General features: G+C 41.6%; 4 protein-coding genes across 4 annotated transcripts in view; 2 read left to right on the top strand and 2 right to left on the bottom strand.

The window, feature by feature from the left end:
* The first annotated feature begins 1,002 nt into the window (after nt 1-1,002).
* Nucleotides 1,003-3,293, top strand: CEBPZOS (CEBPZ opposite strand). The gene is made up of 4 exons (XM_088524175.1): nt 1,003-1,129; nt 2,524-2,568; nt 2,847-2,930; nt 3,024-3,293. Exons 1-3 carry the CDS (start codon nt 1,036-1,038, stop codon nt 2,927-2,929), a joined length of 222 nt encoding a protein of 73 aa, XP_088380301.1. The 5' UTR covers nt 1,003-1,035; the 3' UTR covers nt 2,930; nt 3,024-3,293.
* Nucleotides 2,839-16,697, bottom strand: CEBPZ (CCAAT enhancer binding protein zeta). Its single transcript, XM_088524174.1, has 16 exons — nt 16,545-16,697; nt 14,818-16,337; nt 13,560-13,791; nt 13,249-13,420; nt 12,491-12,579; nt 11,727-11,780; nt 10,872-10,974; nt 10,497-10,565; nt 8,251-8,317; nt 7,372-7,472; nt 6,747-6,807; nt 5,737-5,945; nt 4,690-4,773; nt 4,137-4,198; nt 3,973-4,054; nt 2,839-3,124 (listed from the first exon to the last, which is right to left on the bottom strand). The coding sequence occupies exons 1-16, from the start codon at nt 16,695-16,697 to the stop codon at nt 2,985-2,987; spliced, it is 3,198 nt and encodes a 1,065-aa protein (XP_088380300.1). The 3' UTR covers nt 2,839-2,984.
* A 135-nt stretch (nt 16,698-16,832) lies between these two features.
* On the top strand, nt 16,833-21,933 carry NDUFAF7 (NADH:ubiquinone oxidoreductase complex assembly factor 7). The gene is made up of 9 exons (XM_088524293.1): nt 16,833-17,084; nt 17,165-17,245; nt 17,773-17,883; nt 18,901-19,111; nt 19,611-19,669; nt 20,419-20,532; nt 20,660-20,803; nt 21,103-21,276; nt 21,656-21,933. Exons 1-9 carry the CDS (start codon nt 16,833-16,835, stop codon nt 21,866-21,868), a joined length of 1,359 nt encoding a protein of 452 aa, XP_088380419.1. The 3' UTR covers nt 21,869-21,933.
* Nucleotides 21,934-25,411: 3,478 nt separating this feature from the next.
* PRKD3 (protein kinase D3) overlaps nt 25,412-26,827 on the bottom strand; it is a 37,107-nt gene continuing 35,691 nt past the window's right edge. Inside the window, exons 17-18 of the mRNA XM_010220613.2 lie at nt 26,499-26,584; nt 25,412-25,651 (exon numbers count right to left, since the gene is read on the bottom strand). Of these exons, the coding sequence (XP_010218915.2) occupies nt 25,478-25,651; nt 26,499-26,584 (260 nt within the window). The 3' untranslated portion in view covers nt 25,412-25,477. The remainder of the gene's footprint in view (nt 25,652-26,498; nt 26,585-26,827) is intronic.

The raw sequence follows: 26,827 nt of genomic DNA, 5'->3' as shown, positions 1-26,827 counted from the left end.
GAAGGGGCGGAGCATAAACCCTTGATATTACTCCCACCTTTTCTTTCACCCGCATAAGAACCCTTATAACCTGATATATTTATTTTTTCTTTTGCTCCTCCCTTCCCGGGAACAGAAAATGGGCTGATCCTGCCCATTCTTTATATAAAGACGAGGAACTGCTTCAGTAGAAAACCCCATGGAGAGCAAGAAATAATGGCAAATTCAGGCACCAGGGAAAACAAAAGCTGAATATGAATCTCCCCATGAGAAAGAACACGAAACAGTAAATCCAATCTCACGTAACATTTATAGGAAAAGAATTCTTCCCCTTAAAGAAAAAAAAAAGCCTTAAGAAGAAAAAGCTTAAGTAGTTTTATTTTGGTAATAAAGTCAGCCCCATAATAAAGATTAAAAGAAATGGTGAATAACAGAGCAACAAAATCAAAACCATAAAACAGAGAGACCAATACTCAGAAGTAGTGCTGTGAACATAGCTTCTAAATACCCAGCATGGGAGCTTTTTCATGTTAAACCAATAAATAGCAGATCTTGCACCGTACATCTTTTTCAGTGCCCTCAGGACAGGATTGGGATCTCATTGTAACGGGCTGGATCTTATGCATCTAAGGACACTTCCCTCCAGCAGGACACCCAACTGCCTAAGCACCGTCCTGCCCTTCGGCCCCACACGGACCCTGCCAAACCCCCGGCCTGGGTGAAGGCGGCCTCGCCTACAGCACCCACGGCGCCATGTCCAGAAAACCTGGTGGCTCCACTCTGGGTAACAAGGAGGGCACGAGTCGGCAGGGAAGCTGCCGCAAGGATGCGGCTCGGCCCTTGCTGCCTTTGTTGGCTGCCACCAGCCGCAGGGCACCGAGGTGCGATGCGAAGAGAGCAGAACGCGAGACACGCTCAGCTGAGACACACTTCCCACGGCCGCCACCGCCGCCGTCACCGCGCGGCGCCACACCGGCGGGACGCAGCGCGCATGCGCGCGGCGGCGCTGCGCCTGCGCGGCCGTTAGCGCGGGTAACGGCCGCGGTGGGGGCGGCCATGGCGCGGCGCGCGGTGGTGGCGCTGCTGCTGCTGGAGGCGGCGGGGCTGGCGGGCGCCATGCTGCTCTACCGCCGCATGGAGGGCAGCCAAGGTGCGGGCGGGCGCGCGTCGCCGCGGTGCGGGGAGAGGCGGCCGCGCCAGCGGCCTGGGGCGACCCCGCTTCTCCGCGAGAACGGGAGCGGCTTCCCTGCCGCCCAGCGGCTCTGCGCATGGAAGCACAGGGAGAGCTGTTGGGGAATGGGCTGCAAGTTCAGGTTTTATAAAGGCGGAACTGTGGGGAAGCTTTTTGGAAAGTGGCACGAGACCACCACGAGCAAAGTTGAATCTTCTGCATTTTAATAATACCAAGTGTCAGCTTAGAAAGGTGAGGCAGTTACCACCTTAGGTAGGAGCTGATCACTCCTGCTGCAGACTTGTGGTTTGAAGCCTTGAAGGGAGCCCATGGCTCAATTTTAAATTTTGCTGGCTCTATGATCGGACATTTTCCAGAGGTGTAGACTACGTTCCTTTCAATGTCTCAGGCTTCTGGCACAGTGCCCAGGCAACATACAAATAAGGTAGTCACCAAGTCAGTTACTGTAAGTAGGTCTGAGCTGTGCAGCAGTGGCCTCGTTTTGCATTCACGGCTCTACAGATGCCACGCTCCAGCCCGGCACTGCTGCCACTCTTAGGCTCTGCAGTAGGAGGCACCCGGTGCTGGGGCCAGGAAGGCACCAGAGCTCCCCTGTACCAAGGGCAAGTCGAATAAGAAATTTCATCATCACAGTCAGATTGTATGTGCTATCCCAGGCTTAGAGGCAGGTGGACTGTCATTTGCCTTCTTTCTGTATATTTTTATTTAGAAGTACCTGACATTCTGGAGAATAGCAGCAGTGGGATGTTTCAGTAATGGGGTTTGCATGGTTTCTCCTTATTTTCAGCTCTCCTTCACAGTCTCTGCATCCCTTTGCAGCAGTTTTCTTAAGCTGTAGTTGTGCAGGCATGGGGTGTGCTCATCTGACAGCTCAGCAGCTCCCTGGGCTCAGGATGAGCACCTTCCTCATTTCCAGACCCTGTTCATACCATTCACGTTGTGCTAGTACTAGCATCTAACAAATTATAATATGTAGTAATATCCTTTTTTCAAGTGTGGTGGTGAAGCTGCACACAGGATTCAGTGAAACCCACGTAACCACAAAACCCACCCAAACTCATGTAAGGGGGTTTTTCCTTTGGGGGTTACTGGTGAGAAGCTGAGCCTGCCTCATGGTAAATCTGTGCTTGGCTGCCACTGTGAGGAAGCTCAGGAAGAGCAGTGATGACCGTGCTGCCCCTTTAATGCAGTCACTGATAGAGCGCAAAAAAAGTCAATTCAGATCACATTTAATGGTATCTCAAAAAGGTAGAATAACCTTAGGAAAATAGTCAGTTAGAAAAAATAGTGCATTTAATAACATGATTTAAAATATGTTGTGTATATTAACTTTGATTCATCTTCCTTCTCAGACTTCAGATACACCATGCAGAAGAGGTTCCCATCAATTCTGGAAGGTAGGTTAGGAGCTGTTGACTTCAGAGGGATGCCTAGAGCGCCTGTTGCATCTTATGTCCAAAAGAGATTTTATTATTGCATTTATTTTTTATAATAATTATTTATTGTTCTGTGGTAAGTTTAAGCAGAAACATGTATGATTCTGTATAGGTATGGCTGGAGTGTCAGATAGTCCTCAGAACTAGAGGACAGCACATCCAACCAAACCAGCCCTGAAGTGGCTTACCTTCAGACACAGGCCGAGCTTACAAGTAATATGCATTTTCCTGTTTTTCAGTTTATTACAAAAGCAATGAGTGGGCTGGAATCCATGGCATAAGGGAGAATGACCAAATGACATGGCTAAGCAGCAAGAACTGAAGTAAGAAGGACAGGGCACAAAATTCCTGTAAAAATGTCCGCTTTAAAATGTCATTCATCTTTTTGATTTATTGCCTTTGTACTTCTTTTTCAGCCCTTTGTGCCTGAACTGTTTCTTCTTTTTGATAATACTTTTCACGTCCCTATTGTGAAGCCATCTGTCACGCTCTACTTCCCACTTGAGCTGTTTGACACCTGTAAGAGGAAAGAAGGAAGATGAGAAATGAGGAACTGATTAATAACTTGGACGATTACGGTGAAGTGCCCATCCTCTGACTATTGTATAGAACATGGATAAATCATGTAAAAGTTAATTTAGCTACTCTATTTATAAATGCCAATAAAATTTAAGCTGCTTTTTTTTCCCTTTTTTATTTTGACATGAAGTCTTTTCTATTTCATGAAATATAATCTTACCATTACAGCACCTCGGGGTTTTCTGTAAGTTGTTTGCATTTTCCTCATGTTACTCGTTACACATGCTCATATAGAAGTACTCAAGGTTTTTACTGCTGCTGTTAACATTTTTCTGTTGCTACCTAATTGTAGGAGTTCTAGAAATTAATTAATTGTGATTTTTTTGAATTAGTTTTTTCTGGGAAACTGCTTTTCTTTCACTGGTACTGCAATGATAAATTTCAATAGCTAGACATAAAGAGCCACACGTTATGTTTCACAATGACCCAAGTGCTACTACACTCTTCCTCAAGGCAAAATTCATATGAAGAATCTCGGAGAAGTGACTATTACTATTTTTTTTTCCTCCTCTTCTTCTTCTTTTTTTTTTTTTTAATTTGCAGGGAAGGGGCACATTGCAACCTCTTCTCCTCCTTGAAGCCGTACTTATTCCAGTAGTCACAAATAAAATTAGCGCTGAGCATCCTTCAATAGAAATCATGACTTACTGACATTGAGCTACTACTGTTATTTGCTCTTTGACCGTATGTGTATTTCAGATCAGATATATGTCTTTGTGTAGAGGATTTGAAGGGAAAGGAGCTTGTCACTGTTAGGAATATATGCTCCCTGCAGCATGTACTTACTTGCGTTATCTCTGTTCGCCATGGCATTCATCCCAATGTTGTCAAATTTAGACCCAGCATTTTCATCCAGCAGGTAGCCAAACTTTAAAGAGAAATTTTAGTATTTAATTACTAATAAACAGGTGAAATGCATATATATGAATTCTTTAACTGATCAAACATACCTCTTCTGCAGATGCCAACATAGTGGCATCTTTGAGCTTTCTCTTTTTTCTTGTGCTGGATCCTTCAATAAAAAAATACTATTATTAAAGTATAAAGTAAAAAAGTATTATTCTTAAAGACAGCATTTCTAGTTCACAATGACATTAAAATGAAAACCTTAACATGTTTTAAAAGGTTATTTTTATTTACTAAGACCTCTGAGATAGCTGTGTTAAAAAGCTTCTCTACTCCCGTTCCCCTAAAAGAAGGGGAAGAAGTGTTTCAACTTGGGGCTAAATAGCCATATTCCATGCAACTTTTGCTTCATCAAACTCAAACACACCTCTTTCAATCTCCAGTCCTGTGAGGGCGGAAAGTTACCCTGAACTAGGCCATACTGGTTGGAGGTCAAGGGTAACACCAGCTCCTTTTCATTTACGGTTTATCCAAATCTGAACCCAAATCCAAGACTGTAAATAACATACCAAACCACTCTGAATCCAAAGTTTTCCAGACTGTATTTGTATTAAGCTTTCTCAAATGGAAATCATGAGAATGTGAGTGTTTTCTTACCTTCAAGTGATCCTGCAAAATCAATATTGTTCTTTCTCTTGCCCTTTTTATTGACAGATGTGATTTTATTGTCATTGCTCAAGTCTGGAAAAAAAAAGTAATTCATATATCAGAAGTATTTGTCATAATGCGATAATAGTTGGAGTTTTTACTTTATAAAAAGTTTAAATCATAGTGGACCCACTCTAATTTTGATCTATTAAACCCACATGACTTTAAAAAGCATTCAATGGTGTGCCCTTCTTAATAGCTTTTATTCCACAGCACAAGAAAGGAGAAATACAAAACGATAAATATGGAGACGAACAGAACAAAAGCCTGCGTTATGTAAACTTTGAAGGTCTGCTTGGTAAGCATGACACCGTAATAATCTCATGAAGGATCAATATATTAACAGCTAAATCAATAGTTTACCAACTTTATCCTCAGTCATCTTCCTGTGACCTTATTAGTACAAATACTCCATTAATAGGTGCTTCCCCAGTCACAAAGTGTTAACTGAGTAAACAGCCTTTCAATTGAAAATAAAAACCATGAAGGTGCAGCAACCAGTTTTATTCACTAAGGAGTGAATAAAAATTTGGGTGTGTAAGCTTACGCAAGCTATTTTGTGCTACAGTTTTAGAAAGTACTTCCTCTAAAAATCAACATTAATTAGGTCTAAATGAAAAAAAAAAAGACCACATTCCAGGCATGTTTTTTTTTATAGTTTTTTAGTGCTTTCAAAATTGTAAAGCTTTTGCCTTGTGTAGCTAGCTATTTGTGTATAAAGTTGCTTTTACTACTGATGTTTTCAGAAGAAAGGATGTCTTGTTTGCAAATTTTTAAATCGAGTCACCTAAATCAAGACTTGAGTCAAGAACTGCTTTTGATCTGAAGACCTGTTGTCCAGAGAAGGACATTACTTAAGTCACTTAACTTAAAAGCCAAATCTCCCATCTAGGTAATTAAACATTAATTTAAATAAAAATTTAAATATTTAGATAACACATTTAAAATGATGGTTGATGTTGCTTTTTTTTCAGGTTCTGATCATAGTTACTTTACCTAGGCTGTTATCATCATCAGATGCATCCATAAATACACCTCCTTCTTCATCAATATCCTCTCCAAAATCTTCCTCCATGCTTCCTAAGGAGACTTCTTCATCATCCAGCTCACTGAACCCATCTTCATCTTCAGAATCCTCCCAGTCAGCATCAGACTTCTTGTTTCTTTGACTTTTTTTACTGCCTGTGGTTTCCTTTTTTATGTTTCTGAAAATACATAACAAGCTCAGCAAATCATCTGGCAAAATACTGTTTTCAGATAACATTTTTTTCTCCCAAGAGCTTTTGTTTCTTTTAAGATTCACAAACTGCTGGTTTGTGAATCTAGCAACTCTACTAAGTGAGAAAATTAGCCTTTTCAATTAAAGAAGAAATATACAGTTATGGATTTGTCTCCTCTTTGCTATTTTTTACTCACTCCATTCCAGCTCATAAAAATTTTCAGATTTTACTGGAAGTTTAATTCTCTCTCTCTCTCTAAAAGAAGCTTTCTGCGTTGATTTTAAAGCTGTACTCTCCATATTTTAAACAAAAAGGAAGGTACTTAATCATTAATGGAACTGCTGACTTCCTGAGAATTGTGCTCTCTGATTTAGGATCCCACAAACTATTCACTGTGTTAGGTCCAGTTACAACCTACGAGCTGCTTCAAGCAGCAGTGCCATTCTCCCTCATCCTGTTTACTTCTATGCTTGGTTAAATCACAGACAGAAAGCCGAGACAGAGAAAAACAGGTAAAAGAAGGACTTTGCTTACGGGGTCATTGCATTGTATAAATAAACCACTACAAGTCTCACACTTCAAGCCAAGAGACTGCAAACACCCTGGGATCAGAAGGCTCCATTGTGGGGGAGGTAGGAAAGGAGGGATATGCAGCATTAATCTGCTATTGCCAATTTTGAAAAGCGACATGTCGGGCATTTTTGAAAAAGGTCTATTCAATTTGGAGAGTAAAATGCTATAGGGATATCAAAGCAGGAGCATGAAAGAAGAGATTCAAAGTCTTACCCTGCAAAATCAAGATCATCCTGGCTAACATCAATGGCACTATCAGCAGCTTCAAATGTATCTGAAGAGGAAAAAAAAGAAAAAAAGTTTATTTTTCAGTTACTACAAGACAAAGTCAAACAAAACCATCATAAAGTCATTGCAAATGTAGAGCTAAGACCACAGCAGAAGTTCGTCAAAGATGTAACTGAATAAATAGCACATTCCTTGAGGTCAGGAATGATGACAGAAATTATGAGATTTAAAAAAAAAAAAAGACCAAGTAGTAAAGAGAGAATATGTGTTACAAACTGCTAGAAGTTATTTAATTCACAGATTACATCAGGGAAAGAACAACAAGGCATGAACTGCCACTCATGAATTTATGTTTAAAATTATACAATTTCCATCTGCTAGAAAAGCTCTCAACTAAAGTAATAAGAGGAAAGTCTGGTTTCAAGGTGCGCTTCTAGTCAGTCTGTGGAGAGTAACACAGGATGGGAATTGAAGAGCCAGTTCTCTTAATTTCCATAATTCTCTATTTGGTTCTTCTACATTATTAGTTTTATCTTAAAAAGCTGTATTCGTATGTTTGCAGAAGCAGGAAATATTGAGATTATTATTGTAAGGAAAAACAAGGCCTTACCGAGTGCTCTCTCAAATTCATCATCATCTACATCTTCCACACTTTCTTCATCTTCCTGACGCTTTTGTTTCTCTTTCCCTTTATCAAACTTCGTATAAAATCTGAAATAAGTAGCATATTGTTCTCAAACACAAGATTACATCTGGTGTTGCTTATGACAAATTAAAAAATACATATTATCTGTTTTACATGCAATTTGCCAACTAAAACCTTAATAGTTTCAGACATATCCCAAGTCATACAGGGGCAGAAGAATACTGTACTTCTAAACAAAGCTTTAAAAGCGGAATCTCAGTTACAATCACTGTCCATGTAACACACTGTTACCTTCTCAGACAGAGCTGTGCTCTTAAACTACTTTTTCTTTACTTTCATAATTCTGTCCATGGATAATTAAAAAATATTAGCAGGACCCTCATGCCTACCTTTGCTGCAACACAGTTTGGAAAAACTATTTGATCAACAGGAAAGAGGGTAGTCTTCACAGCTCACTTAGCACAAATGACATAGTCCCATTAAGCAGGTATTTTTTTCAAATTTTTAAAAAAGCCCCGATATCAATTAATATCTTCTGATACATAACAATTACAACACACAAGACATTAACGATCATTCATTGTTTAAGGTCTCTCTACTAAAATGTCAACTTATACAATGTATAAACCACAAATACCGACTGTCTGTCTTTGTAAGCTCCATTCTTTCCCAGGCTTTTCTGACAAAATTCTCAAATTACATTCTGTGGGAACAGCTATCATTACAAGGTCACTCAAATTAATCAAAATTTGGAATATGAGACAGTATTTACAAAATGCATTTTTTAGCAGAACTGCATTCAAAACTAACACCTACAATGAATGTTCACAAATATTTCATTACCTGTGGAAAAATACTTCATCCACTGGGATTGTGCTTTCATCTCTGGCACGGAACTCCTTACTGTTGACTGAAAAAAATAAAAGTAAAAACAGAATTGGTTTTACCTCAATCTGAGCATCATTTGTTACTCTTTTAAATTGTGCTAGACAGTTCCTGGCAAGAGAACGACAGTTCTTAGGACAACTGCTCTCCAGCAGTTGCAAGGCAGGGCCAGTTTATCACGATGGAAAAGGAAACGAAGCCGCGCGGTGCCTGCACTTCCAGGGAACCGAGGCAGACAGATACTCTGCAGTAGCTGATTCAGCAGGCTGCTGATACAGCTCCTGGGGCAGAAGCTTTTAACTCCAACACCTTCCCCTTCCTCACCCACCTCAAAAGCAAATCAAAAGAGAAAGGGCTATATCTGATCTCACGTGGCACAGATTACAGTAAATTGTAACTGACAAGCATCTCTGTTTCTCAAAACGGAGTAAAACACAGTCGCAAGAGAGGACAGTTCGAATGAACAGCAGAAGGTACCACAGGATTTACAATCTCAGTTCTCTAAACTTCAGCAGAGTCCAGCTATACACAACAAGCACAGACTTTTACACTCATATTAAAATACCCTTTTTTGGGGATATTTTACTGGTAAAATATTTAACTTCCTTAATTCTAACTTAAACGACCAGTCCGTTCCTTCAACTCAGAATAACCTCAGGAATTCAATAAAAACAAAACAACAGCAAAAAACATATCCTAGGTAAAAACAATTAGGCTTTGATAGCCATAAAACCACATGTCATTAAAAGTACATGAGCTATTCTGAAACTACTATCAGCTCAGTGTAACAGATCAGACCTAAAGTTATAGGAGGCACATCCCGGTAAGTTATAGGATGCACAACCCTGGGAATGTAGCACAAACATAGACTTATTCTGAATGAAGAAGAAGATTTGCAACTCCAATTGCCAGGTATCAACTTTCATTAGCACATATGAATTTAATCTAAGGAGATAAAGATTATTACGTCTGATCACTTACCCTAATTTTTTCACTATAGGTTTTTACCACCAAATCCTGCCCTTAATCACTGGAAGGAGTTAGACTAGACAAAGGCTGTCTTATTTATAGAAGCAGAATGATACTCACCAAAATAATAGTTCCAAAGATACCTTATACTAATCCTAACAGTAACTGCAGATGTGGCACTGCATAAAGTAATCCATATCTTTTAATGAAAGAGCTTAAAGAGATTTAAACCATTATATAAATCTATTTGCTGAGATTTTAAGTCACTTTTCAGTCACATTAAGAAGAATAAATGATGTTATATAATAGCTTGGGAACAAAAATAAGAACGTTAACTAGAGATCAGCATACAAGTTAAAGATTTTCACATAGTTTTAGATAATAAGAACTTCAAAAAACAGTACTTGTAATATTAGGATACTAAACATAGGAATGACATGTTTGTGAGCAGAAAATTTAGTTCGTATTTTGTAAACAAACCTCCCTCTGACATTAATTCTCTACATATTACTCTTCTACCTAGAATAACACTAGCTGGATGAAATTCTACAGGCTATTCTGGCCTTTTTTAAGTCATGTTACATTACCAGTCTCAAGCGAAATGGCAACAAGACTCTATAGCGCTTATATAAGACTGCAAATATATTCTGACCAGGGAATTTATTTCACTTTATGGGGAATGTAAAGAAAGATAATTGAACTTCAGAGAAGGTGTAGGAGCATTACAAACAAGGCAAGCTCTGTCCTTTGCTGCTATACATTTCACAAAGAGATGGCTAAACAGATGGTATTACCTTCATGATGCACTGCCTAAAAAAATGAATCACTATGGTAGAAACTGAGAGTTAGTGAAAAAACAAGATGGGGAGGAGGTGTTAAAAGGATTTTGCATAAAAAGCCAAACGCAACAGTAAACACTAACATGCTTTCCCACTCAAGAATGCAGAAAATAATGACTGAGGTAACTGAGTTCCTCTATATCCCTTGCTCTGTGGTTTAATGGATCCAAAGTTTCAACTGTGGCGACTACAAGCACCATTTATGCAAGAAGTTTAGACCAGATCCTGAATGCAAGACACAACCAGTGCACTCGTGATGAACAGACTTTGTATTTGTTTTTTTGTTTACTTGGTTTTTTATTGTTAACAGAAATAGCACACACATAGAAGACAGATGATCACAACAGTTACAATTCCTTTGCCAACATAATTGTAACTGCAAAGGGCCTGACTTACCTGCGAGATTCTGCACATTTTTCATAAACTGTTTCTTCTTCGGCTGCATTACCACACTGCTGGTGTTCTCTGTGGTGGAACATAAATCAGCAACAAACTGTATTACTAACCTTTACACAAATTCTCCTCTCACTTTGCTTACTCCTGGTAGCTTAGCATTTTCTGTACTGCTGCTCAGCAGGTGGTCCTAAATTGCAGACATCTTTTCTGCAGCCCCATGGACCAATTCCCTTCCTCCTCTTTTACCAACATCCACCTCCCAACATAAAGACAGGCACAAACAGGCACAGTTATTTGGCAGCCTGAGACGAGTCTGGTCAGTACAGTTAATCAATAATCAAGACTAAATGCTTCTAAGCACAGAGAAGTTCACACCTTTGCCTTTGTGGAGTTTGGGATTTCTGTACACAAAGCGATCCAAGAATCTCATTAAGGTGAAATCTTGTAACGGGTCACCTGAGTACTGAATATGATTTCCCTGAAATAACAAAAAGCAAAAAAAAAATAAGGTCTTCATTTAAGCTATATAGCAACTATACACAGAGTTAGGGGAACCAAACGTATATAATACAAGCATGACATTAAATGATGCTTCATAAGAAAGAGAGTTAGGATATTTCATGATTTAAGTCTTGCAGATTAATACATTCTTGCACAGGCTTTATAATTGGAATTTCAATATTTCTTAACAAAAAACCACCACATCCAAATGTGATAAACTGCCTTTTAATGTGCTGAACTAGCGGACAAAAAAACATTTTCATTAACAAAGAGATTCATTGTTTGCAGTCAGGCAGTTATACTCATCACTACTTGGATAATATATAATCAAGTGAAAACTAAATTCTTTTAAGCGCCTAATTGTATATGTTTGGGTAGTTCTATGGCATAGAACTAAATCACAACTAAAAAAGCATTTGTTCCAACAGCATAGTTCTCTGTATTAAAAAAACACTTTAAATAAAAAGATACGCCAAAACTCTGAAGCAGTTTTAAGAAACATGAAATATCCAGGTTTCTACAAAGTTAGCGATTTCTGTAAGTAGTCCAACTCAGATAAAACATTTTAATTCCATGAAAAAACTGGTATCTGAATGCACATTACTATGTTGCACCGTTTCTAGTTACATGCAGAGTACAAGGAAACTCTATGAAGTATTTTTAAAAATAGGAAAATACAACTAACATAAAAATCAAAGTTCTGAGCTACAGATTAGTACAAGTACTTACTTCTAGAATTGTTCTTGCAAAGAGGGCCACAGATGGATGAAAATGTTCAGAGAGCTGAAAAACATACATCACACTTTTATTCCTGCTTTGAAATACAGACAAGAATGATTCATGTCATCCTCTCAGACTCCTGACAACACCACTATGCTTTCAGACCACTCTCCAATTCACCACACAAACTTCAGACACATTAGATCTGCTTTTCCCTCAAACAACTGAGGAGCTTCAATAGGTCTAGTCTTTTGTTTGTGTTAACCAAGTATGTCCTCACTTAATGGCCACAAACTGAAGCACCAAAAGTTCCACAGGAACTTAAGGAAATTTTTTTTTTTTTAACAGTGAGGGTGACAGAGCCCTGGAACAGGCTGCCCAGAGAGGTTGTGGAGTCTCCTTCTCTGGAGATCTTCAAAACCCGCTTGGACGCAGTCCTGTGCCACGTGCTCTAGGTGACCCTGCGTGTGCAGGGGGGTTGGACTAGATGACCTCTAGAGGTCCCTTCCAACCTTAAGCATTCTATGATTCTTGATATAAAACTAAGACTTAAAAGCCAAAAAATATTATTGTTCAAATCTCCACTTAAAATTTCTATGCCCTATGCCTGAATATCGCTGTTACACGAGTCCTTTCTGAGTTGAACGACATCTTCTCTAACCTTTCTGTTATTTCCCCAGGTAGCTACCTCAAGAATAACAAAGCTTGGCTTGTTCTTTCAATACAAGGAGCGTACTAAGAAATACAAGAAGCAGCAATACAAGGTACTTCACCTTCTTCAGCTCCCAAAGGCTTGTACTTTCAGCACCACAATACAAAGGACTTCGGTGCAGAGGATCATATGAAACTCCACTCTTTCTCCCTAGGTTGGGAAGGAGAACAAAGTATCTTTTGAATTTCCTCAAGTTACTCTATGAGAATACTATTTTCACTTCATCACGACAGTAAAACTGCCTATCATTTTCAACTGGGTAGGCCAGCGATTCATACAGAAGCACACAGGGGTTATATTCAGTATGCCCTTCCCTAGCATATGATCACAGGTGAGTTCCTACATGCTTCGAAAGAAGCCCCGGGAGAGACCATCTCTCTTCTGAAAGGTCCTCACGAGGGAGTGAAGCTAGAAGCAGCCTCAAAGCTAGATGAGTTCTAGAGGCAGGTTCAAAGCTAGATGTTCTAGCAAGCTTCACAAGCAAAGGAGTAACTAGGCATCTTAGGCTTCATTACAGCACTCTGAAGATGTTTGAATCTGGAAGCAAAAAACTCCATGCTAATTTACGTAGCTTAATGGAGTTGTGACTACATAGTAAAGTGAATTAACTAGACAATTAACACAGCCTCCTCATCACTGCTAAGGGAGGGAGGACGAAAAACAATTCAGGTTGATTCGCTTGATACAAGACAATCTGGAAAAGTTTAAAATAATCTCTTAAATTTTCTGCTTAATCCCTTAAGTTTTCAATTCATCAAGTCTTGATGAACACTATTGAATGTTGGCATTTGAATGCATTAGATTTTCTTGCAAATTTACCTCCCATATTCAGATGATGCACCCATGAGGGTGCTGAATTTGGATCATTTGTTTTGGCAGAATTTTCTGGTGTGCTACTTTCTTCCCCTTCCTCTTTATCTGCATCCACAAACTTTTCCTCATTCTCTTCATCTTCTTCTTGATCATTAAAGCACTCTTCTTCATCGGACTCCTAAAAAACAAAATATTAATGAAGAGCTGTCTCTTCCAGGCATAAGAATTACTTGCAAAAGGAAAAAGGTAGAGATAGGTTTTTATGGAATTAGAAGTGGTAAGTGAAAGCTCAATGAAATAATGAAATCAAATTGTACCACATGATCCTGTAACTGGACCCTCAACCCAGGTTTTACTTTCAGAAGCTCAGACAGAAGGTAAAGGGCTCCACAAATAAAGGGTGGCATCAGTCCACAAGTGACTTGAAGTAGCCTCTTCACAAAGGCTTTCACTCGCCGTAACACTACGTCAGCCTTCAGAGACTTATAGACAAGATTAAGAAACATGGATGGCTTTGAGCAAGTTGCTAAACCAGGATCCAGCAGCTTCCTGTAGAAAACAGACGAGAAAATATTTTGGTTTTCATAATGCATGTAGAAGAATAATTGCTATTAACAAGTCACCTGAATTTTTCAAAGTGGTACCTAAAAGACTAGTGATAGCTTGTTCTCCAACAAACCCCAGATGTTATATTCAACCCTGAAATATCAGCATCAGTGTCGCATTGATAGAGGGGATATACAGGGGAAAAAATACATATATATATCTGCAAACAGAAAAAAAAAAATAGGAAAATGTATAAAGAAATTCAGTTCAAATGAAAAAAGTTGTAAAACTGAAGATGTTCAAAGTGAGAAACCAGTCTGATCTATTCAGACTTTCTAAATAAGTAAATAAGGATTAACATTAAAATGTTTCACAGTCAAAATTGACCTATTCATTGCCGAGCCCAATTTCTGGTCCATTTTTTTACTTGCTACCATGCACAGGAAGGCTACTAAATACATTACATGTTCTGAAAGGAACAAGCATTGACTTCTCTTTTATCAACTAAACAGATGCCTATAAGTATCCTATAAAGACTCACAGCAATCAGCTGGGGCAAAAAAAAAAAAAAAGAAATTATTTTTGCAATACAAAGTTTTCTGACTATTCAACTTAAATTATTTAAACATTCTGTAGATATTCTTTCCCCTCATGAAAAAAATACATACAAGGTCTTAGGCTAGTACGTGTCTAAAATACAAACTAGCTGTAGAAGTGACTTCATAAGTAGCAGTTATCAACTAGTTTCAAAATACATTTGGAATTAAAACATACCACCAGAAAACAATGCAGTGAATGAGGACTAATTGTGGTGTTCTCAGGACTTGCACTACCATTTGTTTTATTCCCATGTTAAGTGAAAGAAAACACATTTTCTCCTAAGACATCTTCTAAAACATCAGAGATTTTCATGTAAGACATGAAACTGCAAAACATTCAGAGGAAAATGCTTCTACAACATTGCTTTAAAATAAAAGCAGATACTCTGTAAAACAAAATTAATATCACAAACCCAAACCCATCACTTACTTGTAGAGTGCTGCATAATATCTGTCCGACACAGTCTGCTGAGAGTCCATTACTTGGAAAAGTAACATCAGGGCCTGAACACTAGTACTGAAGTTCACAACATGCAGAACTTTAAACAAGGTGTTCAGCTGCTCTTTCACTTTCTCATCGCCAGTCTCAGCATATGGGTAAGCTCTGTTCACTCCACTTAGAAGAGCGCTGAGCATTTTGGATTCAACATCTTTTTTTTTAATGCAGTTCCGAAAAAAGCAGAAATACAAAGTTATGAGCTTGTTAGCCAGCGCGCTTTCCTCGTGGCTGAGGACTATCTGATTTAAAAAACAGACAGCATAATACTGAGTTTTGACACTAATGTTGGAGCGGTACAAGAGCCTCTCCACCTCGCTGCACACTACTCCTTTCATATTTGGATGTTTGTGAAGTAAAGTCTCTAGCAGGTAGGAGGCTTTGGTGGCTATTTTATTTTGAGGGTCTCCCAGCTTATTTACCAGCAGAACAAGCAGAACTTTCTCCTGCTCAGGCTTGTTACAGAGGAGCTCGTGAGCGACAGACAGTGCTCGGGCTTTTGCTGCTGTCAGAGAATCACGGCTCAGCGTTTCTAGCGCCTGCACAAACTCTGCCACTTGTAGTTTCAGCTGATGCTCAAAGTACCACAGTATCAGTCGTCTGTCTCTCGAATCCCTGTTCCCACTTGCCATCTTTCCTATGTTGTTAAAAGGATGTTGTGAAAAAGACGATAGTTTACGACTGTCTGGTAGCAGATCTGACATAAGAAGCTCCTTGAAAGTATCCAATGCCATGAGGCTCTGCTGCTTACTGCCTTTCTTCTTTATGAGGTTTACCAGGTTCTCCACAAACTGAAGACTGTGGACAGCACTGTCCTGAATGAGAAGGGTCATAGCTGCCAACCTGTCAGCTAAGGTACCTGATGACACGACAGTTTTCATCCAGGCAGAAGAGGCCCCTTTCTGATAATTTGTCTTATTCTTATACAAATCTGTCTCATGTTGGTACAGCTTTTGGGCCAAAGCCTTATACTTGGACAGAAGCGCCTGGTCTTGTGGTTCAGAAGTGAATTCACTGGTGTATTCCAGATCATACCATTTGCTCCCTGGTTTGATCAGTAACACCTGTCTAGCATGAAATTCAAAATCTTCTTCCTGCCGCCCTTTCTTTACTGAAAGGTGCTGGTCGTCATCACAAACTGCTTGTTTTTTCTTACTGTCTTTCCTGCTGGTCGTTCTTTCTTTGACATTTTTCCCCTCTAATGAAGGAGCACTAATCTCCTTCTTGCTTTTCCCTTTCTTGATGGGCTTCTCTTTTCTCTGGTTGCCAGCACCACCCTCCTCGCCGTCCTCATCCTCCACCACGAGGCAGCTTTCCGTGTACTTGCCGAGCCCCAGGGAGTTCACGAACGCCTCGAGCTCGCCGGGCTTCAGGTCGTCATCGATGGCGCCCTTCTTCCCACCATCCACAATCTCCTGCTCCTCGTCCACGCCGTACAGCATGAGGTAGTCTTGCTGCGGGCGACAGCGCGCGGCCGTTACGCGCCGCCAACGGCCGCCGCCAACGGCCGCCGCCAACGGCCGCCGCCAACGGCCGCCGCCAACGGCCGCCGCCAACGGCCGCCGCCAACGGCCGCCGCCAACGGCCGCCGCCAACGGCCGCCGCCAACGGCCGCCGCCAACGGCCGCCACGTGCTCGCGCACCCCTCGCTTTCCCCTTACCTTGGTGCCGCCCAAACGCAGCACCTCGCCCAGCGTGAAGCCGTCGCCATCCTCCTCCCCCTCCGCCCCGTCGCTGTCGCCGCCGCCCTCGCTGCTGTCGCCGCCGCCCTCGCTCGGCTCGCTCCCGCCGAAGTCCCAGAGCGCCGCCGCCATCGCCGCCTCGCCGGATGCTCCCCCGCCGCCGCGCGCCTGCGCCGCGCGCGCTTCCGGCGCCGCCGGTCCTGCGCGGAGAGCGGGCGCGGGGCGGCCGGGGGCGCCTCCCCCGGTGCCGCCCCCGCCGTGGCCGCCATGGCGCCCGCGCGCCGCGCGCTGCTCGCCGCCGCCTTGGCCGCCGCGCGGCCCCGCCCCAACGGCCCCAACGGCCGCAACGGCCGCGCCGCGGCGGCGGCGCCGCTGCTGCTGCTCCCCGCGGCGGCGGCGCGGCCGTGCTCGGGCGCGGGGGGCAGCTCCCTGCTGCGGCACCTGCTGCTCAAGGTGCGGGCGAGCGGGCCGCTCACGGTGGCCGAGTACATGCGGGAGGCGCTCACCAACCCCGGGCAGGTGCGCGGGACGGGCACGGGGACGGGGTCGGCGGGACGGGCGCGGGGCCGGCCTGGCCTCACCGCCGCTCCCCTCCGCAGGGCTACTACACCCGGCGCGGCGGCGTCGGCGAGAGCGGCGACTTCATCACCTCGCCCGAGATAAGCCAGGTGTTCGGGGAGGTAACGGCCGCCGCGGGGCGCGGGGGGCCGGGGTGCCTGGGCTGAGAGCCGCTCCTTTCCGTAGGGCACGTGTGCTCAAGTTACAGAAAGACAATCATGATCTTCCCTTGTTTTTCCATTCGAGCTCCGTAAATTCTCCAAAGAGCTGAACATCAGTGCGGCTCGTGCCTGGTTGTGCATAAGCATATGGTCCTCAAGGAAGGGCCATGTATACATACTTGCATGCATACTCGGGTAGTGACCCTCCTTTTTGGCATAATTTAAGGCCTTTGGATGCATCAGACAGGAAAACGTCCAACTCATTCACCAACTCATTGCTTCTGCTCAGCAAACAGCCCCTGCTGAGGAGCAGGCTGAAAGTCAATAGGTGCCGTGCCATCTATCGCAGTAACTTCTTGTCACGGAATCTTGTGTTAAAACCCTGAGACCACTGCATAATGCCCTGGTTATTATCAGGCAGAGGGCTGGTGTCGCTTCCTGTAAATGCTAAAGTCTTGTTTCTTGCTTGCGCTGTTTCCCTGTGGCAGCTGATAGGGATCTGGTACATCAGCGAGTGGATAGCTGCTGGCAAACCGAAGGCATTCCAGCTGGTGGAGCTGGGCCCAGGCAGGGGCAGCCTTACCGATGACATATTGCGGGTAAGTGGAACAAAAAAGCAATATTTCTAGCTTTATTCCCCAAGGACATTGAAACCTGAAATAAAGAATGAGACTGTTGATTGATATTGATTGTTATAGAGTTTAAATTCTCCCTAGGAAGCTGATCATTTCACTTAGTAGACTTGCAGCTTAAATTGTAATTAAAATAGACACTTTCTGCTTCTACTTTAATGAAGAGACTGGGCCTCCAAGGTGAGCGTAGAACTTGGGCTTGTGCTTGGGTGTTTTGCGTGTGCGTGCGTGCACACACACACAGCTCCAAATAAAACTTAATAAAAAGGGAGGACAGGAATATTAGATTACAAATTATTTATAGGAAAGCATTATTCAAACTGGAAAAACACATAAGAGGGTGCTGCTGTATGTAACTGGGAGGCCTTAGTGAGAGCAGCAGGAGGAGAATAGCACAGAAGCTAACTTGTATAGTTTTCTCTGAGGATTTCACTGCTTTGCTTCTGAATTAATGCTTTCTGCTCTATCACTGTTGTGTAGGTATATATTAATTAAAATATTTCCACTTCAAAAGCAGATTGCCAATGGGATCGAGCACCTCAGACATTTTATTGTATTTACATTTGTTAATGAAAAAGAATTGTACTAAGCACAGTGAAATACACAATACTGAGTACTTTCATTTATGGTGTTGGTTGGTGAGGGTTGAAGCACTCATCTCCTGAAGCAGGTGGAACTTAGCACTAGAGGAACTACTTGCTTTAAGCCTATTACCATTTTAAATGAGCACATGGTATTACTGTGCTTACTGCTACATAACGCTTGGTCTTGTTTGCCAGTTGGTCTAGAAGAAGCTTAATAGCTTTTATTAAAATCAAGTTAGAAATTCCTGTTTCCTTCAGTGAGAGGATTTTGCTAAGTGAAAGCCCTCGAATCTCTGACCTTTAATATAAATATGGGAGACAACTTGCCTATTTTTCATTCTTAACCCTTTAATGTATATAACATGTGACTGTGCCTAATGGAATTCATTTGTGTTTATAGGTCTTCAAACAGCTTGCCTCTTTACTTAGTAAATGTGATATTTCTATTCATCTGGTAGAAGTGAGTCCCAGACTCAGTGAGATCCAAGCACAGATGCTGACAGGAGGGAAGGTGCAGTCAAGCCCCAGGGACGATGCTGTTTACATGAAAGGCGTTAGCAAGACTGGAATTCCCATCTCCTGGTACCGAGACATTCAGGATGTACCACAAGGTGAGGAACTTGGAGGTCTCATTACAGGGATGGTCATCTCTCGCATTTGCCATTTTTTTTACAACTGAGGATATCTTTTCTAGCCCTTATAGCAGCTCCACAGTAAATAACATCCATATTAACTCCTAGTTCCTGTGTGAGCCTGAGACAGGATCTTGTCTCAGCTTCTCATAATGGCTACCGCTTCTGACTGTCCTGGTTTGCAACAGTAACCCACGTCGTAAACTTCAGCGCTTATTTGTGGGGGTCAGTTACTGGCTTCACTGCCTTAACATTACTGCAGGCGTTCACAAATCCCCAGAAAACATGCATTGTCAGCTAGCTGTGGAAACATTGTCTTTGATGCTTTCAAGTTGGGAATAATGACAGTTATTTCATAGTGATATTAAATAGCTTAATTAAATATTTAATTTTAAAAAAAACCTTTCAAGTGGAAACTACTATGAAAGCATCATGTTGAAACAAATACTTGAATTTATTCTCTTTTTCCTTTCCACAGGTTACAGCTTTTACTTAGCGCATGAATTTTTTGATGCCCTGCCCATACATAAGTTTCAGGTATAGCAAGAAGATAATTGTGAATGTGATCATCTAGTTAGAGACCTTGCCTCTTTAAGGAAGAGAATTATGCTGCTACCTTGGACGCATCCATTGACTATGGTAGAATATTTCTAACCAAACCTAGACAAAATAAAGCTTAATTCACCTGGTAATTGTAAAATTAGTAAGTGTTCATGACTAGAAAATATTTTAGTAAAAATATATATATTTTACTTAATTCTCAAGTTTCTTATGATTTATACTACATTAATAAGAATTTAATTTCAATATTTTATGTATTACTAGCACCAAAGACAAGCTGAACTCTGAAGGTCTTTCATTTAAAAGGTGTAGCAAAACAAGGGCAATACCACAACAAAACTAGTTAGGTTTTAGAATAAACATTAGTTTAGAATAAATAAATAAGTTTATCAAAATCACTGTTAGAAGCAGGAAAAACCCTTAGCAATTTAAGCATTGCACTAGGCCAAGGTACTAGCAATAGAAGAGGCAGCATTTTCTCTGTAGTGTCACTTAATCCCTCTAAGTATAATGAAAGCTGAATTTGTTGACTGTAGGCCAGGTTCTAGCACCAGCTTTTACCAAAGCAGCCCTTGGAATTAAATAGGAATAGATAATTGGTCGTAGCATGTTACATTCTTTAAATTCTTGCGAGAAACATGCTAGTCTGACATATTAGTGGAATCAAATAAGATATTGTGTCCTCGTTAGGACAGAAAAATCATTACTCTGCATTCATTAAACAGAGAACAGAAAAAGGGTGGCGTGAAGTGCTGGTTGATGAAGATCCAGAAGTGTCTGACCAGCTCCGGTTTGTCCTGGCACCATCCAGCACCCCTGCGACGCAAAACTTTATTCAGGTAAGGTCATAACTACTGAAATTAATATGTAGATCATTGACTCTTTTGGGTACACTTACTTCCTCTCAGTTACTTTGGCAGGAAGGTTTGCTTATGCTGGCCTTGTGATTTTTGAATTCTGCACTAGCCTGAAGAAAGAAGAGAACATGTGGAAGTGTGTCCTGAGGCTGGGGTCCTCGTTCAGAGACTTGCCCATCGTCTAGAAAAAGATGGAGGGGCTGCTCTCATTGCCGATTACGGTCACGATGGAACCAAAACGGACACTTTCAGGGTAAGGTGTACACCTACTGTATTCTAACCTTCTTATTCTTATTTTCAGCATTAATAATAAAAGAGCTCCTGCAAAAGAAGGGTTTTAAGTGGGCATAATAGTAAAAGATGTATTATGCTGCCACCATAAGACATAGCCCTGTGGTACTGTTTAATCTGAACCCTTTGTACATTTTCCTGAAAATTTCAAAGTCATTTGCTCTCATGCCTGACTTCAGCAAAGACTAAGTTGGGAGGAAGGGTAGCCCCTGCTGTGGGAGCCAGGGTACAGCAATGCCCTCTTCCCATTTAATTTTCCAGGGATTCCGGAATCACAAACCTTATGATGTGCTGAAAACTCCGGGTATGGCAGACCTGACAGCAGATGTGGATTTCAGCTACCTCCGCAAAATGACACAGGGAAGAACAGCCACGTTAGGCCCCATAAAACAACGGGAATTTTTAAAAAACATGGGCATAGACCTCCGGCTGCAGGTAACGATAGTGTTGAGAGATACACTTCTAATCCACAAATGATATTCAGAAGCAGCAAGAGCTTCATTTAATAATCTGACTTTATACAAACCTGTTCAAAACACAACATTTTTCTGAGACAGCAAATATATTCTTTCTCTGAGATGCTAGTTGCTCTGGAGCTGTCAAAGTAAACTGATTGTATTATATCCAGGAGCATCCCATGCAAATGTTTGCCAGTGTGCATTGATGTATGAGGTCTGGCAGGAACCTGCCACTTCCACTGGATGTCACTCCCCTGTTAAATTGGTGCAAGTAAAAAGATGCATGAGGAGATGCCGGGTGTGAGGGAATACGTTAAAGCAGGGCAGGTGCAACACACCTTCTGTTTTCTTTCTAGGTGCTCCTCCAGAATTCACAGGACATGGCAACACAAGAGCAGTTACGTCATAGCTATGATATGCTGATGAATCCTAAGAAAATGGGAGATTGTTTTAATTTTTTTGCCCTGCTGCCTCATCACAGACTTGCACAGCCTGACCAGAGAGATAATCTCCAACCAAGAGCACCCCTAGTCCCTGTTGCTGGCTTTAGTGAACTCTCACTGCAATAAGTGCAAAATGCCTGGTGGTACAAACTTTTAGGAGCAACTTATTAAAATAATCAAAAGAAACTAAATTGAATCCTCTGCATTTCATGGTTTCACATACCCCATGCTATGCAGTACTGTACTCAACAAATAACTAGATGTGCAGTAAGGAATTACATTATTTACAAGCTGTCTTTGAACTGAAAGCAGGGGAAATGTCACCCTTCACTCCTCCAGGCAATTTCCTCATGACAGTCCCTGCCTGAGGGCTTAGGCCCAGGGTTGTGGGGAGAGCTAAATTGACCCCTGGAATCAAGTTAAAGCAGTTCTCCCTTGGCCCATGACAGCGGCAGGTGAGGATGCTTTAAATAGACCCAGCGGAGATGCTTGTACAACAAACTATTCATTGACACCCCTATACTCTTCATGAAGGTACCTCCAAGATAACTGTGGAACGAGGTACTAGGCACAGAGCTACTGTTAACAGGAACTCCCAGAGCTGAGGTCAGACAAATAACATGCAAAAGTGAAATAAAAGTTTTAGGAAAGAGCATTTGAAGTGAGAGAGAATCCATGCAGATAAAAAAAACAAGTGCAATAGGGAAATAAATTTTATTTTCAAGCTTATCAGAGGATATTTACAAACACGGGGATGTATAAAAATATAAAAGTACTTGACAGTGTCCTTTTGAGGATATAAATTTTACTTGAGCTTCTTTTTGTAGTATCATCATAGCACTATTTCTTGAATGAATGCAACTTAATTCATGTAGGGGTAAGGATATTAAACAATGTATCTTACTGATGTCAGAGTTTTCAGTAAAGGTAGAATAAAAAGGGAATAAAATGTCTGCTATTTCAACTACTCAATGAAGTAACTTTCTAATATATGTCTGATTTTTTTGGTTCCTCAACTATTAGCTTGTGGCTTCTAGCATCTGTCCCTGTCAGCCTGCATGGATTGTCAGGCACTCTACTCCAAAAGCTTGCTTTTTTGCCCCCCCCTTTTTTTTTCTCTTTTTTTTTCTTTTTCCTTCTTTTAAATAAAACTTGAACAATAAATAGTTCATTGTTTAATGGTCTGGAGCAGAACAGCCTTTAAGGGACAGACTCCAGCCAGGCCTTTTACTTCACTGTTGTCCCTTCCCCTATCCCTGTTGTGTTTTTCAAACTGAGCTGTTTTCTTTCCCTTAAAGAAAAGCAGGAAAACCTGAAATGACAGCTCCAGTTAAAAAAAAAAAAAAAAAAAAAAAAAAAAAGTTTAAAAGCAGAATATATCTACACTATTCCAGGTGGGATGGCAGAGAGCAATGGCTTCACTGAAACTTGGTCACTTGATTGGTGGAAGTCAGAAAAAGAGTGCTGCTTCCTTTATCAGACCTGGGCAAATACTAACTAGCCCACTGCTTTCAGAGGTCATTATTCTGGTTCCAAAGGTACAAAAATAGTGTGCCTCTTAGAGAAGCATCAATCCTGAAGCTTTGCCAGCCTTGACAGGAGAGCAAGGTTAAGGGACAAATTATGCCCCTTTTAAATTCCTTTACACTTTATACAGTGTAAAAAGGTGAGAATAATGCTCAGCGCAGGGGCAGCATGGGCTACTGCCAGGCAGGGCCCCTGCACAGACCTGAGAAAATAAAGGGTGCTATGAAGAGAAGGTGCAGGGGGTGAGAGGTGGGACGCTCTGCCTGTGGGTGGCCCTACAGAGTTGTCACAGAGACTGCACTGAGCGTCTTGCACAGACTCCAGCCCTGCAGGCTCAGTTTTTAGTAACAGAGACCTGCAAAAGGCAGCAGCAGTTAGATCAGAGGCAACAGGAGAGGGCAGGGCAGGTTGGAGGCGCTGCCAGACATGTGGGTGGGTAACGCACCCCTGCACATCCCATCGACTACCCAGCCAGCCAACGGCATGACCAGAGGCACGACCAGAGGCGGCTGCCGGCCTTGTAGCGACCTTGGAAAACTGGATGATTATCTATCAGCTTAGAAACAGAGTCTGCTCGACTACTTCCAACTCAACAACAGTAGGAAAAAAGACACAGACGATACTTGTAGGAGAAAAGAGCTGCACCCCAAAGGCTCCACTACCTTTGCAGCTCAAGCCTGTATCAGTACTAGAAAGGTATTTTAAGCCAAGCTCTAGTTAAGCTGCCTGGCACCACCTCAGGAATATATGAACAGCCATCCAGCATCCCTGCAGCACAAAGCTGTTATCCCACAAACAAAACAAAAACACAAACACACTTCTTCCACATTTTTAAAGCAGCAGAAAAAAAAACAAATCTTCCTGCTACATCCATCCGCATTTAACATAGAAGGCCTCAAACTTCCTTGAAACATCAGCCAACTCTTACCTGATGGGCTATCCCTCCAAGAGAATTATTTCCAAACAAGATTGCTGCTTCTACCCTGTTGTGCCACAAGTCCAGTATGTGGCTGGGAATACAGCAGCTGAGGTGTATGCAAAACCTGAACCACGAGTTGGTTTTGGAGTCTCCATCCAGCCCATAAACAGGAAAGCTGAACATGGAGAGCAGGCAGGAGGGGCTGCAGGTGAGAGGCAAAGGCCCTTCCTCCCACAGTCCAGCTGCCCTGGTGCAACTGCTGATTTAGCAGCCACTGTAACTCTGCTCAAAGCTTCGGAGCAAAGACAAAAGTTAGCAGAATACAAACTGCTCTTGACATCTAAGTCCAGGAAACCTTTAAAAATTCTTTTAAAAATCACAAGTTAAATTATTCAAAGCAATAGGAAAAAGCTGTATATAATTCCATCCCCCCGTTTTTTTCTCCCCCACCTCCTTTTGCTAGGAGCAATTTCTTCAGCAGAAGGATGTGCAGCATCAGGTCTCGTGTGCTCTCTGTGCGCTACTGGGGCGCTTTAAGGTGAAATGCCTGTGGCCTAGACACGTGCCAGCCTTGCAGAGCAGCACACTGTATCATGCACGGAAGGACTAACATAGCTTTGATTGTCATCTTTTTAGATTGTCAGCCAGCTCTTCAAGAGGAATGTAAGAAGCTGTGGGGTTTTCTTTCTTCAGGTATCTGGGAAAAAAAGTTCAGTTGGGGCAAAGACAGATGCATTTAACTGTCTCAACAGCAGCAAATTACTCCTTTGTCTGTGAAGCCGTATTCAGTCCTAAGCCACTGTGCTTTGCTATTAGTCGAGGTGTTCCACACCGATTTCCTTTTACAGTCTCCTTCTGTGATGCACAGTCTAGTAAATGGGAGATGTATCTAAATAACAGAAAACAGTTCTCTATGGCCTAATACATAGGGATTAGGAAACCGTTACAAAATTCTTATTGTATAAACTACAAAAAAAAAAAAAAAAGAAAAAAGAAAAACTCGCACAAAGCATCAGTCCGTACACATTACACCCCAGCATGGGCTTGTGGCCACGCAGCCTGGTGACGTGTTATCCAGCAGGGCTATCCCACCATCTGGCAACTATTCGTAGCTGAAGTCAGAGATAGAGCAGCGCTTGCCAGATGACAGACTCTACCCCATGCCGATGCAGTATCTGCGCAGTTCTGTATACTACGTGAACAGCACTCAAGGAGCAAGTCATTCCAAAACTTATCTTCGGTTTGTCTGGAGTGCCCTCCTTTGCTGCAAGTTAGCGTTAACGAGTGACTCAAGGGTCCTCCTCCATGTCATCCGGGTTTGGAGCCATGATGAAGTGCTGGGGGTACTCGAGGTGGTGCTCGGAAGCGTGCTCTTTCCAGCGCGGATCGTCGCTCTCGTGCGTGATGTAGCGCTCCCCAATGCGCGTTTCAAATTCTCTGAGATCAAGCCAAGTCTGATAATCCTAAGCAGTAAACAAGATTCAACACAGCAGTTTAAGAAACAGCGGCACAGCATTCCTAAGAAGAAACTAAGCCATGTCTACTTTTAATATAAATAACCAGGAAATATAACAACAGTATGGATTCCAAAGTCAAACCAAGCATATGCATGCAGAACAGTTCAAAAAGAAAGAGGCTAGCATCTAAGACACTGCTAGTAAAATCTATGAACATTTTTCTAGACTAAGCTATATCTAAGCTATACTACCGTTTTAAGTTTTTATATGTACATTATATGTACATACATGAAATACTACGGATGATGTTCGTACTCAATTTGTATTTTCCCCTCAGTGTCTTCCAATATATTTGTGTGCATGTACATATACATGCACGCACAGTATTATAAGACTACTGTGAAAAGAATCCAAGTCAAACAATCATATAAATTCTATTCCAAACCACAGTCTCCTAAAATGACTACAAGCTGCAGCACACACTTGTGCATCCACTTCAGCACCAAACAGCATTCAGTGGAGCTCCAGGCACCCCTCATTGCCAGCATGCAGGAAGCAGAGGAAACTTTACAGCACTGTCAGGTAGGAAATGAGAAAAGGAATGGTGAGGGGAGACAAAATTTCACTCAAGTGAATCAGCCATTAAGAGATGGGCAGAATACCAGAATGCATAAAATATTGAAGTGTTGAACAGAAATGTTCAAACCATCCTCAGATGTTTGTTAAGTAATAGTATTAGGCTTTGTAAGTCCCTGAAGCATTTCATTCAAAAATCTTTATTCACCCTTACAGAACACAAATTTTATAAGCATAAAAAAAAAAAAAAAAAAAAAAAAGAGGCAGATGGCTTTACCTGTAACCACGGGTGACTAAGAGACTTGTCAACACTGAAACGTTTTCTCATCTTCACTTGAAGCAAATTATTTATTAAATCAATAGCTGTCAAAAACAGAACAAGTAAATTACTTTGTTCAAAGTAATTAAAAAAACTCAGCAAGAGTTTTAACAATTAACCTTGTAAACTTCTGGGACATTTAAATCCAGTAAGTGAGTTTAGCTCCCCCTAAGGTACAAAATAAACTTCTGCATCCAATTTTGAATCCAATTCTTTAATTGTGTTTGAATCTAAACCAAACACATTTTAAGAGATCAGTGATCAACAAATATTCAGGCAAGAGTTAT

The sequence above is a fragment of the Tinamus guttatus genome, unplaced genomic scaffold (assembly GCF_059628265.1).
Source record: "Tinamus guttatus ecotype Peru unplaced genomic scaffold, ASM5962826v1 Tinamus_guttatus_pri_ptg000208l, whole genome shotgun sequence".
Taxonomy (NCBI): Eukaryota; Metazoa; Chordata; class Aves; order Tinamiformes; family Tinamidae; genus Tinamus; species Tinamus guttatus.
The sequence above is the reverse complement of the archived record's forward strand: the minus strand, read 5'-3'. Positions and strand labels throughout refer to the sequence as shown.